This window comes from Periophthalmus magnuspinnatus, chromosome 21 (genome assembly GCF_009829125.3).
Source record: "Periophthalmus magnuspinnatus isolate fPerMag1 chromosome 21, fPerMag1.2.pri, whole genome shotgun sequence".
Taxonomy (NCBI): domain Eukaryota; kingdom Metazoa; phylum Chordata; class Actinopteri; order Gobiiformes; family Gobiidae; genus Periophthalmus; species Periophthalmus magnuspinnatus.
The window spans coordinates 13,514,485-13,528,932 of record NC_047146.1 but is presented as its reverse complement, the minus strand read 5'-3'; the positions used below and the strand labels follow the sequence as shown (position 1 = coordinate 13,528,932).

Sequence of the window (14,448 nt, the reverse complement as noted above, 5' to 3'; positions counted from 1 at the left end):
CTAATCAATTGCCTTTTCCATCCATCACTAGAATCCTTCATATCAGATTAGCCCCTCGTGCGAGTGGCCAATGGCTAAACCCATTATGCAGCATGTCAGCTCCCAGATGTCCAAATGTCTGTTACAGCAGAGACAGTGCTATGTCAAAACGTCACGAGTGATTTCTGATCCAGGAGATGCTTCACTTCAAGTCAATAAGAGTAGCTGTAGGCTGAACTGGGGCTCAAATAAGAAATCACTGTGAGGACATCTTGACATTTGGTAGCACTTTGTATTTAGTGTGGGGGACAGTTTTGAGGTGGTCACACAAAAGAAAACATGTATGTATATGTTTATGTATGTATGGGGGAAGAAATTGACTAGCTCTCCTTGACAACAGTACCACCACAGTCAAAAAAAGTCAAGAAAAACTGTCGAGCAGGATATCTTAGTGTCAAAAACAGATCTAGCTGTAACTGAACCACAGAGGCCATTAGCTGCCTGCTGAGAACACATGATAACACAGTGAGCCCATTTAGTTATAGCAACCTGTCATATTTCTGGCAACCCAAGTGGAGGCAAGTGCAGCACTCGTTCTGCTTTCTGATTGGATAATTGCCTATTAAAACCTGTAAAATCATTTGGGAATAAATCAAAATTGCAATACAAATACAGTAAAAATAAATATTTGGTTTGAACACGTGTACGTCATATCTGAAGGAACAGAATGAACGACAAATCCTAACCTCGAAGCCTGTGGTTACAAGGAACGAAAAGAAGAGCAGCACAGCCAATTCTAAAGCAAAAGTATATAAATGTAAGAAATGTGCTATATTTGAGCGTGGGAACGATACTTTCTTCATGTGTTTTTCATGGGTTTCATTCAGGTTTCATCATCAAAAACTTGTCAACAACTATAACAAAAATATGTGACTTTTGTGACGGTCTTTCATTTCTCACTAAGCTACAAGCAGAACATTTATTTTCAAAGTACAAGAATTTTAGGATAAATCTTTCACATTTTCTTTCATTTTATTTTTTTCCACATTATTTTGCCATTTTTTTTGCACAATTTTCCTTGTCAAAACCAGCACAGGTGTGAACAATCAGAAAGGAATCTGATCACTAACACCAGATGTAACTGTTTACGTGGCCTTTTTCATAATCTGAGAACTCCAGAAATCAGATAAAGATCACATTTTGTGTATTTAAACATAGCCAGCAATAAAACAACTTTAAATCACAAACAAATATAAAGAGACAGTATGACCTCACGAGACCTCTGGCATCTCTTCTGTAGCCTGCTTCGAACGGGATAAATGTTACAATATAATTACAAAGAAGTGGTCAAAAGCTCTACTTTCTCTTTGTTTTTATCTCCTCCTCAAAATGAGTCTCCTAATATTTGGTGTAAAGCTGAGAGGAGATTATGAACATTGGTTTTGGCCTCCGCACTATACTGCTGTTTCCATAAGAATTCATCTAAGCCTGTTTTCTATTCAACGTGCAGGTGACTTGGCTCATCATCGGCATTCCTTGGATTTTCAAGGTGGTCTGGGAATTTCCTTACAAGTACTTGTTAAAAGCAGGAAAATCAGGTTTACAATGTACAGTTTTTTGGTTGTTTTTTTTTTGTGCTTTTTTTGGCAACAAGGTGGAGCAATTGTTAATGTCCTTGCACGTCCTATGTGTTTGAGCAAAATTTGTCTTACCCCCGTCCAGATATATTCTATAAGAAGCTCTTGAGGTCAAAATAAAGCTGCTGCGTGCTGTTTGCATTTAATTGAAGTGAGTTTTATAGTCAGATAATCAGGATAATCATAATTGTGGGTTAGCATGCTACTTGTTGCTTTACCGCCGCTGCAAAACCTCACTTTGGTCTCAGTAAGTTGTGACAAGAGTTTTATAATAACATATAAAGTATTGACAGTACACACATCTATCCATCAGTCAATTGCCTTGTTATGCGCGCCCAATTTACAATCTTTTGTCTGCTACTACACCGACTGAAAATTAACTACAGCGGGCTTAACCTGCACCACCTTTATTGCTTCCCATGCCTCTGTTATTTACAACCACTAAAACGACCTAGGGGATTGCCGTAAAGCTTTCATACAAATGCCTCCAATTCAAAAACATGATGCGAGTAATATCCCGTTGTAAATCCATCAGTTCCCCCTCGAACCTCTGCACACTCCTTCCATATGTCCCATCTGGTTTTAGTGTAGAGGACATGATCATTGAGCCATGATTATGTCCATCATGATCTGTGTATATGTAGTGTACGTGTACCTATGATCCCGCTGTCTTTGCTCTCGAGTGTGGAGCTAGGACTGGTGATGGTGCCACAGGGGCTGCAGCGGCTGAGGGGGGGTTGGCCCGTGGTGCTGTTGAGGGTGGAGCAGGGGCTATCGGTGCAGGGGGACGCCGTGCTGCTGGTCAGGGTGGAGCAGGGGCTGATCCCCTGGCTGGTCACTGAGCACTGTAAAGAAATACAGCAGAACGTTAGAAGAGAAGAGGCACAATGCAGTACGATGCGTTTGTTTGGAATATATCAACTCACAAGAACTAGAAGCGAGGTAGTTTTATTGCTCTGTTGAATCTGCCAAAGTGCTTTTGGTTGTGGGTTTAGGTGCATTGGTGAATACTATTAGACCAGAGGCACATTTTGTTCTCAAGGTTTGACCTGATGCCCTGATGTCCTGTCTTTTAAACTTTCTATGATTTGATTTGTGAACTCATCTTAAGAAATACTTTCATTATATTCATTTTGTATCATTAATTGGACAATCAGGTTATTGAGCCAACTTCAATTTGCGTTCTCATGGTCAAATGCAGATAAAAAATATGTCTTTAAAGGTAAAAACTAAACTTTGGCTCTCACTCTAGGACAATCACTTCTCCCATTGTCTGAAACCTACAGCAGGCAATCTCTAACGACATAAAAACCTACAGAAATGAATTATTCTCGGCTAACTTCCAGTGCGCATGTTAAGTTGGACAAAGACCAGTCCAGCTTAATCTGCTAGCGTAGCCCGTGTAAGCTCTGAACCATCTCCATATAAATTGCCTCTTGATGTAATTTTACTGTCTGACCTGGCAACAAACCCACATTCTTCCAACATGAGCAGTATCCATTTCAACTTTCTGAACCATATTTGGAATACGCTATGAATATCAAGTAAAAACACTATACCAAGATACATCACATTGGACTAGGGAAAGTGAAAGCAGTGCAAAAAAAAAAATGGAGTTTGAGCATATAGCATTCAAGCTAACACCCCCGAAACTCCAAAACCAGAACACAGCTGGGAAGTTGAAGAGTTATGCCTCGGTGGAATAAGCCTGGAGGGAATTTTGGCGTAGAAAAAGTACTTTGTTGTAGTACAATAGATACCTTTTATGCTCTCCAGTCTGTCTGACAAGTATAAAGGAGATGAATATTTCTTTTGAACAACAAGACAAGCATGGCAATCTCAATTAAAGCATTTCGTTCTCATCTTCTCCCTAATTGTCTGCGGCCTTTGCAGAATGTACAATAGCGTGCATGATGCTAGCTTAGCAGTGGTCATCTCTGAAAGCCGCGGAGTCCAATTATCCCGTAGCAATTACCCGTTTAAAGGGGACTGCTTGCACCGTTAGCTAAAAATGGAATCAAAAGGGTGCTTGTAGATTTAATCAGAAGCAAGACAGAATTATACATTATAGGAGTTCTTAAGGAAACTGCAATGAGCTTTCATTTTTGTTGCGTCATTGCATTTTTGTTTAAGTGATATGGCAGAATAACTAGCTAAAAATAAAAAATGGTTACACTGGCTTATGTAACTTAATAGGTAAGGTTTCACACTCTTTAAAGATTTTATGTAGCCTACACAATCATATTGTAGTATTAAAAGATATTGTAGTATTAAAGAGGAGGTATTAAACTTCTTCTTCAGAGCACTATCACATTACACTGAGCGTGCATTCTGCCACTGAAACTACTGCACATCACATCAGGTTTGTGAAGTTGTAGTGTATTGTTTTGTATCATGTTTTTGTATATTTATGGTGAACTGTTGCGTGGGAGCATGGATGACGCAGGCTGAGCGTTGGACAGAATTGTATTGCTAAACATAAGGAGGATTCAAATAGGGCTTGATATTGCTAAATTACTCAAATATGCATGTATAACATCTAATACCTCTTCAGGAAGTTTTTGATGAAGGAACCACATTCAACCATGATAGAAAGCTCCAAAAAGTCTTATACTTGTTCTGATACAGCTCAATACTGTTTTAAATCTATTCAGGAAAGGTTCAGTTTTGTCCTGTGAATGTGACTTTTTTGTATCAGTACTTTCATTTCGTTACTTGTTTTAGTATCAATTAGAAAATAATTCTGGATTTTGGATACTTTTGACAACCCTAGCTCATACCACAGACAAAGTATCCATCCATGTGTTAGTTTCAAAATAGCTTCAACATTCTTCGTGATATAATAAACTTTTGGGGCTGCTGTTTAGTTGGAACACCCAAACAACTTGATTTCTAACCTCAACTCATTAGGCACAGGTTTTTTTAATAGGCAGACTTTTGAGTTTTGAGTGCTTCCCATCTACTTCCTCCTGACAACAACAAGCCTGAGGCATTAGCCCACAACACACTGTGACACAAGTAGATCCTCTAATACAGGATTTGTGTAATTTAGTGAAAACAACAGCATGCTGCGTTTAAGACCTGTTGTAAAGCAACACTCACAAACACAATTGCTGGCAGATGACAATAACATGCTACTTTCCCTTATTCCCATGAGAATCCAACATTTTGGCCACACAAAGCCAGTTGGATCTAACAAAAAATTTACAAAAAATTTAAAATGTTACTCAAATTCAAATATACTCACTATACCTTGCATTGCAATGAATAGGTCTTTCTGCCGTGTGCTTTCTGCATCTAATTCGAAAGCATTTCATTGTCTGATAATCAGGAAGAGTAAGTCAACATGGTAGTTGTTGTTTGCATTACCATGATGGCAAAACTATGATGTGGTCTCTGAGAGTTGGTGATTTCTGTCACCATTCTCACCATTATATACTAATTAATGATTTATTTAAAAAAGGATCATGCACAATTAAAACATAAAACTACCACACCCTCCTACACACAGACACAAACATTCAAACACACAGAGCCAGAGCCATTGGAGCGCAGGACCTAAAGCGATCAATGGTTAGTTTTGGGTGCTCTTTAAGTGCGTTTTCAGTTCAATCTTAAAACCTTTGATTGTGACACACGACACATGACAGGCAGCATCTTCCACTGTGTAGTGGCTTTCACTGAAAAAGCCGATTGTCCAAAGGTGGCGTGACAGAAAGGTAATGATACAGTCATGCAGAGAGGCTATTCTTGCGGCTGGCACAGAGTTTGCAGCACAATGCCTCACAAAGTCCTTCAAACAGCCAGACACAGGCACAGATTGGCTAACAGTCTGTAATTTCCAAGTCTCAAAAGATTATTATATATGATAATCTATTTGATCTCACACAGCATCTCAATATTAATACAGTACACATTGATTCTACCCCGACCAAACCACACAGCACACTATTCTAGCACACCATTCTAATTTGTTACTCAGCAAATTAACAATGGCTTCTAAAATTTCCCCAGCTGCCCGTCTAGTATCCTCTCCTCCGGTCCTCAGTGAGATGAATCACTCCTGGCTCCCCTCTGCTCTTTAAGAAGAACGTGTTGTAATTATCAGGGCCAAACACACCGAGCCTCCGACCTAACATAACTCTATTTCTGAAGTGGTCTTGGGATCCTCCTGTTACAAGGTCCAGAAGAGCACTCCAGTTTCCCACAGACTAATGAACTGTGCTAGGCAAACAAAACATGCACTGGGATTTTAACACGTTCTATAATAAGGCGGCAATAAGGACAAAAACAGTCAGCGGTGTCTAGTGTCTGTTAGGGTCAATTTTGTGTTGAAAATTGCAATTATTTGTGTAGCAAAATCAGTTTCGAGTGTCAAGTCTATTCTTTAGTATTGAAATCGAGTTGGAAATTTTAGTATCGTGACAACACTAGTGTCTGTAATGATAAAGTATGCAAAGATTGAATGTACAAAGTAATGGGAGTGTAGTTATTTAAAACGATGAATGAAATTGGCTCCGAATTAGGTTTGGTATTATGCAAGTAACAATTATTTTGGTAGTTGAATAGTTAAAACACATTTTAAACTAATGGGATATCAACAAGTACTACAAAAACTGATGCAGAAACAGAAAGCCTGGTGTCTGTATTGATATGGTATAGAAAGATTGAATGCACACAGTAATGGAAGAGAAATAATCTAAAATATAAACATTTATTTGATGAATGAACTTGGGTACAAATCAGGATTACAACTAACGATTATTTTGGGAGTTGACTAAAGCTAAATGATTATTTCTATAGTACATTGGAGATTTTGAAATACATTTTTAACCAAATAAAGGGTGAAATATGGTGACTGAAGGCTTCTAGACAAGATAATTACTTTAAAAGTTGCTATCCATTTTGCAAAGTTAAGGTCCTGACAGAACTATAACAAAATATTATCCAAACCAATAACTTGCCATATACTGTACAACCTTAATCTTCCAAAAACATACTACATTACCGTGATAAGTTCCACCAAGAAAACGCCTTCCGAAGTTGTCAGCTAAAAATCCCAATTTGCGAGTAGTTTGAAACCGTAAAAATGTAATCAAATATGAAAATCCATTCTGTAGTGGCAAGTCGGCTCTCCTCTCATCCTCTCTCCTCTCGCTGTGAGTGCTGCAGCTGCTGTTTGGAGGGAGAGAGGGAGGCGGAGGGGTGGAGAGAAAGAGAGGGAGGAGGAGAGGAAAAAAAAAAAAATCAAATACCTTCTTTTCATTCTTGTCGTCCATAGGTATGCGTGCCGTGCCGGGGATCCCTTCTCCCAGTAGAAAGCCCAGCCTTGTCATCAGTTCTTGAGTGGCAGGGGAGGAGGGGCTTGTCGGTTTGTCCGCTTGGAACTCTAAAGAAACAGGGAGAGAGAGTGTCAGGAGAGGACCTACTCCGGACTGGTCTGAGAGAATGCATCGCTGTGGACTCCAGCTGCTGCCGGTGTGGTGCAGGGGAGGGAGAGAGACTAGAGAGGAGAGATACTAGAGGGGAGAGAATGAGTGGCTTTTGTGTGTGGATAAAAGAAAGTATGGGTGCATAGATATAATACATTTTAAAGTCTATTTGAAAATGTGTAAAATATGTCCAAGATGCTGCGCTGAATGTGTTTAAAGATGAACTATCTGCTGTCTCCATAGAGAAGAATTATTACACTTGAATTAAATGTATAGATTGTTTGATAATGCATTCTTCTTGATCAGATCTGACGTGTACCTTAGCGTGGTGACATGGCTGTCCTCTGCTTGTAGATAAGGTAGATAAGTTTAATACCATATTGTGGAGCATTCCAGGCAAAGCAATAACATCTATCATTTGGGACAATGGATGGAAATTAGGTTTGGCTAATGATACATGTTTACATTCATGTTATATCCTGTTTGTCCTTTCACATGCACTGTCCCAATAACACAAACAAATAAGCTATGACAACAAGCTCGTGGCAGAACCTCCACCAAAAAAGTTACAAACTGCATGCGTTTTAAAAAAGGTTTTTCGTAAATTCCTTTACTAGTTCTGATCAGAAACAGGTGGAATAGCCAGCAGAGGGCATAAAAGTCAAAATCTGCCATGATTTTTCCAATATTCACATGGCAGAGATAAAAATCACTTCTTTAATACGTTATGATTTTACAATAAAATGTTAAATATATTTGGTGATACAAAAATATAAAAAGATGTTGGTGCTTAAACAAAGCAAAGGATGACGGCTTATGTAGTCCTCCCATTTTGTTAAAGGTGCTGTACCAGATTTTTACGTCTTAAAAACATAAAAACAGAACTAGTTCATTTTAAACGTTTTGCAGTGGTCAAAGTAATCACTCACTTACCTTATGCATTTTGAATATCCTAATAAGTCACTGTGATGAGTTTATAACTGTTTTTCACAACTTTCTAACAACACTTACTACATGCCAACGTGCACTTCCTGATTACCAGCCAATGAAACACTATTGTTAGATGAAGACAGCACAATGAATATATTTTGACCTCAAGAGCTGCTTATACAATATATATGTAATGTGGTAAGATATATTTTGCTCAAATACTTGGGAAAAAATTGCATACCAGACCTTTAATTGCTACAACATAACACATGTAAATTCCATTCAAGAGTAAAAGTTTTCCTTAGCTTTAACTATGGGGATACTATTACATTTCCACTCATGTTGTACACTAGATGACCAGTTACAACCCTAAACACCTTTTCTGCCATGATGGATGTGATGTTCGTACTCAACTGTAGCAAATGAACCAAAGACGTGAATATAACGACGTATTTTCTCCATACAAAAGCTCATTATGCAGCTCTCCGTCAGCACCTGCCCCTCTAACCTCTCTCCTCCACGCTTATTAATAATGCTGACAAGAAAATGTGATTAAATAACAAATATGTCTGCTGGCTTAACATTAACTATTATTATGAAAATGTGCAGAGAATGCCGCCAGTCAATTATACAAGACATAGAGAGAATAGGCTTCCAGCTATAACTGTGTAGCCGCCATCTGCACTCCTTTGAGGTCACGCAGGCAGTGATCTGATCATAAGATGTGCCATGTGACCACACTGTACACTTTTATTCAGGAGCACTTTTGTACAAATGTGCACTTGAAAGAAATGCTGTTAAAGAGGGGGTACTGTGTTTCTATGGGGTATTAACTGCAAACACATAACATATTTAGATCACCATGTTACCTATTATTGTTTTGAAATTGCTTAATACGTGCAGTGTCACATGGCATCACAATCGCATCATGCTTTTTAAAGTTTATGGAAAATTGCCATGGGTGACGAAGGCTTGTGAGGCGAGCTTTGGGTAGAACCACACTGCTAACTGTAAGGATGGTTCAAAAAGGATCTGGGAGGGATTGCTTGATTCCTCAAACATGCATAAATGACATATAAAACCTCTTCAGGAATGCTTTTGATGAGGGAACAATAATTATATCATGGTACAAACTTCAAAAAGTTGGTTTTGCACAAGATCTCCTCTTTAAACTAAAAGAATGTCATTTGTCTCAGTGATCTGTGTTAGCTTAAGTCAATTTTTTCGGGCCACTTTCACTACGCCATTACTGCAGAATTACTGATAAAAATGTATTTATTTTTAAGAATATTTGGATTGATTTAGTTCAGTTCATACATTCACTTTGTTTTGAGAAACCGGCGCCGCACAGTTGGTTGGTTGATATTGGATTCCAGTGGTTACTGAAGCATCCAAATCAATACTGGGACTGGAAAAGTTGGAGCAGTGCATCTCTAAAAGTAATACAGTATTAATTATTCAAGGCCTCATACCGTCACATTGGCTTGTGGTTCTAAAACTTTTCGCACAAAGTACTATCTCAGATTTTCCTTTACAACCACCACCAGCTCTAAAACAATAGCTAATCCAAAAGAGCAAAGATTAAATTACTTGAACAGATTACTACAAGATGGCTAGCACTCGCCTCGCAGCACGAAGGTCCGGGTTTGACTCCGGGTTTCTTCCTGCGTCTGGGTGGGTTTCCTCCAGGCATTTTGGTTTCCTCCATCAACCCACACAATTGTCCAGCTAAGGTAGTCCTGACCAAGCCTAGCTCAAGATCTGGACATGGGGAATTGTACTGTCTGGAATGTTCCATAGTATGGCATTAAACATATCTCGCGCCACAAGTTAAAAGTTATATCTATGGAGAGGCAACCCTATTCACAGTAGGAATGCATGTTTTCAAAAGTACTTTTAAACAATAAAAACACCCATAACTAAAAAATAAATAAATTCTGAATAGATATATTTAAAGCAGTCCATTTCTATGACGACAAGGAGATGGTAGACAGCCATCAAAAAGTTAGTTTCTTAATACAAACAAATAAAAACATCAAGCAATGTCTCAAAATATTATTTGATTGAGATCTATGATTATTATATTTGAGCCTGAAAGTTCACAATTTACTCCAACAATAAGTCCAACACAAGCACCGCACTGATATACAATCCTATTTGTAATCCAAGGTTCTGTGACTGCAGGGTGACTAATGCTTTCCTCCTATTTGCCATAAAGTGCCTGCTGCAGTGTTACCGGTCAAGGAAACTTTTATGACCACAATAATAAAAGAATATCGCATGAGGTCAGTGTTCTCACGAGGCTTGTACGCACAATGACAAATGACCCACACAGACCACCGTATGATATTGTGAAATACATAATAAATATACTATTTTTATGATTCAAGGTTGCCATAATTTTGACTTTACACAGTTTTGTGGAGCATGCTCCTTCAAGTGGACACTGCAGGTGAACAGGAACAAATCTTAAATATAGATATCAATTTGAAAGTTCTTCTGTAGTTAACTTACATAAAATTAAGAATTTAAGTTTAAAAAAAATCTTTATTATGTGCAAAAATTTACCACAATTACACATATTTGGGACATATAAATCAGAAAAAACTATAGAACTTAGGTTCAATTTCTTGCTTCATTTTGTTGACATATTAAATTAAAAAATATGCAGATTTTGGATGTCTTATTTAGTATTTGAGTAAATTAGATGTCACTGAAAATTGGCATAACTCATGGCTCATCATGACTATACTAAAAAAAATTTTTTGACAAAGCAAAGAGTGGCTATTTTGAGGATTTGAATATAATCATTATAATTTTTTTTAAAGGCTTATTTTTCTTCGCTACGAAATTCCATATATCTTACTTCATATATGTGATGTCTCCCTAGAGGTCAAAATATGTCCACTGTTATGCTATCTACATCTAACTATGAAGCTTTTTACTGTCCAATATCAGGAAGTACGTGTTAGCATGCTAGTTGTTGTTAGCTTTACCATGACGCCAACACTCCACTCTGGCCTCTGACAGTTGTGAGTAGCACTTATAAACTCATCGCTGTGAATAACTAGGACGCTCAGAATGCATAAGGTAAATGAGGAATAACTTTGGAGCACTGCAGACCATTTAAAATGAACTAGTTCTGTTTTCACGCTTTTAAAGACAGTCAAACTCAGGTACTTTGCCTTTAATGCAGTTTTGTTGCCAGTTCCTCTATGGAAACACTTTTGGTGTGAAAACTCCAACGCTTGAAGGCCATACAGAATTAATTATAAACAGGCCTAAGGATCCTCCATAGTACAAAGCGTAAGGTGTCATGTAACCTTTTGAAATCATACCTTTTGAATCCATTTGATGCAGTGTCTCCCTATCCGTTTGAACGCACAGTTAGCGAAAAGATCCAAGGCTCAAGTATCTCACAAAACGAACTGCAGAGTGTAAGAACTAATTTTTGAAAAATGGTGATAAATATTAGACTATAAAGTGATATATAATTTTCACAGAATAAATGTGTTCAAGTCAAGATCAAATATAGAGAAGCTGCAACAGAAAGTAACATTGTGTGAAGTGAAGCTTGTTCCCCATGCAGGTATAAAAGACGGCCTTGGGTTCTTCAGCTTCCATTTTGGTCGAATCTGTTGTACTGTCTGCAATTCAAGGAACAGTGAATCAATGTTTGTGTCAAAAAATGAAACATGTCTAACCTGTCTAAATATTTGGTTGTGCGTATGAGTCAGGATACATAATAAGCAGCTTGAATCGTTAAAAACCCACCAGTGTTTTGCTTGAAAATATATTCCTTTTGCAAACAGTGTACATGCTAGAAAAGGTGTGGCATGATGCAATATGGATTTCTTTCAATTGATGTTTACCTTGCTGTAGTGGTCAATAACTAGAGATCGACCGATATGGATTTTTCATGGCCAATGCCGATAGCGAGAAACCAGTGGCCGATAAGCTCTGCCGATATTTTTGCGCTACAGTCCCCTTTTACCGCAAACCTTCAACAGAGCAGTGTAGTCGCGTTTTGAGCAGTTATCTTTTTGCATTTAAGTGTTCAAACAGCCAAAACAAAATATCGGTCCGAGCTGAAGATTTAAGGCCGATAGCCAATTTGCAAAGAAGTGCAAATATCGGCCAACTGATATATAGGTCTGTTTCTATCAAAAAACAATATTTCCCAATGTCAATATTTATTATAAAAATTTTTTTGGTTATAAATATTGTTATGGATTGAAAATCTATAATGGACCATAGCTAACTGATTTCACCTGAGCAAATACGTTTAATTTTATTCCATCAAAATAACGAGGTATTAACCCTAGAAACTATTTATTTTATAGTTCAGTCGCCATCAAAGAACATCTGTCCAACATGTTTCTACTGCCTTTTGACAACAGTGAAAAAAAACACATTATTACAGAACAGATCAATGCATGCTCCGGTATAATAAAGTGCTACATGAACACAAATCATTTCAAAGCAGTATACCGAATAAACGACCCAACAACCAGTCAAATGTTGCTGCTCTCCTTGAAATCAGCACAATGTAAACTATAGAACCATAAAGTACAAATGCTACAAAAGTCCTTATAGAATATTTAGTTTGACCATAGCCGTAAACATGCCTATATATTATTGCAGTTATGTCATGGATGTAAACTGTGCTATGGTTGAATATTCAGAGTACACAGCAGCAGGCCCAGTAGAAGACAGAAGATTATAGAAGAGGGCACCTTTCACATCACCGCCACTCATCACTGGAGCAAACCATGCATTTGGATAATTGGTTTAACCTGCCAAAAGTTTTGTTTTTGAAGTTTTACTGATGCGCGAAAAGGTGGTGATTCAAAGTCAACATCTCATCACGTCAGAACTCAGTTTGGACTAAAAAGGACACATAATGAACTGAATGAACTATTTTTTTTACGATCAAATGCTCAAATGTATTCATTCACACGCTATGCATTTCAGTTATTTTCTCTTGATCTATAAATGTTAGAATAAATGTTATTATTACTACTGACTCGATTCCTTCTTTATTTACATACTTCAAATTTACTAGTGTCATGTTGATAAAAGGCAGGCTGCAAATATTTAAATCCTAAATATTGACAGCACAGGGAATCAGACATCAACATACAACACAAAATACCAAAAGTACAAAAGAGTATGAGTACGAATATGTCTCTTATTATTTACAGACGATAGATTTAAAAGGGTTCTACAGTAGAGCTGCACTGTATACTGCAATCAAAACAAAACTGCAGTCTGAGTTGGCAGAATTACCAAATCGCAAACCAATTATTGCAACTATTTAGAATGTCCTCTCCAACCAAAGTATCCTCTCTTTTTATGGGAAAAAATCTAACTATAATCTAAAAAGTTAGTAATTTAGCAGTTCATATTTCAGTCATCTCTCAACATAGTAGTCGCTACACAGAAAAACAGCAATTTCTGTTTTTTTTCCTAAACCGTGCAGCGCTTTCTACAGCCAGTTCATTCTCGGGCCAATAATGACATGATAGAATCACACGGTACATTTATTTTAATCAGTAAATACTAGTACATTTTAATCAATCCCACAACAATTTCTCATTTTTAGCAGTGATTTGGGGTTCACTCTGATCAAATCTATCAAACCACATCTTTATTACTTGTTTATGACAGCTCTACTTCATCATGGGAGCTTTTAAAACCACTTGAAATGAGTTGCCTGGGAGAACCAATCAGACGCCCTGGCACCTGGCCAAATGACAAACCGTGACAACACAGACAGATAGGAGGCTACACATATGTCAAATACACAGGTCCAGCACAGGGCTCATGACTCACTCCCACATCAGAGGTAAACAGCACAAAATCAATGCACTGTACTGACATACCATGGGAAAGTGTACCCAGTGTACTACAGTTTAAAACCAATAGTGCTAATACTGCAAAGTCAAACCAAATAACATAAACCACAAGGGTAATTGTTGGTTTCATTGTCTAAATTTGGAGATTTGGATAGATTCTTAGTCATAGTAGTAGTGGTATTGGTAGAAGTAGTAGTAGTAGTGGTAGTAGTGGTAGTGGTAGTAGTGATAGTAGCAGTAGTAGTAGGGTACTGGATTTAAACACTACGTAAATCCACCTTTTTCACAACTAAACTCTGCATATGGTCTTTCAGTAGCAAGGCTTTAGTATTTAAAGATTACTGTGATTAAATTTGTTTGAGTAAAAATCACCTGCCTATGTTGATACCTGTTAGACCAATCACAATGTTCCTTATATCTCTAGAAAAACAGAGAATCTGAACCTAGGACAAAAGGTGTAACTCTCCCCTTACATAGCTGGTGTGTCAGAAAAACTGTAAAGGATTTTCTATTTCAAACCTACAAACACGATAAGATAGAGGCTGGTTCACCCAAAGGACAAAACTCCGAGCCATAAACAAAACAATGTGATCGACTCCATTCAGTGTAGTG

At 37.7% G+C, this 14,448-nt stretch overlaps 1 protein-coding gene across 4 annotated transcripts in view; it reads right to left on the bottom strand.

Moving 5' to 3' along the window:
• tanc1b (tetratricopeptide repeat, ankyrin repeat and coiled-coil containing 1b) overlaps window positions 1–14,448 on the bottom strand; it is a 138,314-nt gene that overhangs the window by 61,792 nt on the left and 62,074 nt on the right. For all 4 annotated transcript variants that reach the window (XM_033987570.2, XM_033987571.2, XM_055230835.1 and 1 more), the window contains 2 exons: window positions 6,872–7,005; window positions 2,272–2,461 (listed from right to left, as the gene is read on the bottom strand). In XM_033987570.2, coding sequence (XP_033843461.1) covers window positions 2,272–2,461; window positions 6,872–7,005 — 324 coding nt within the window. The remainder of the gene's footprint in view (window positions 1–2,271; window positions 2,462–6,871; window positions 7,006–14,448) is intronic.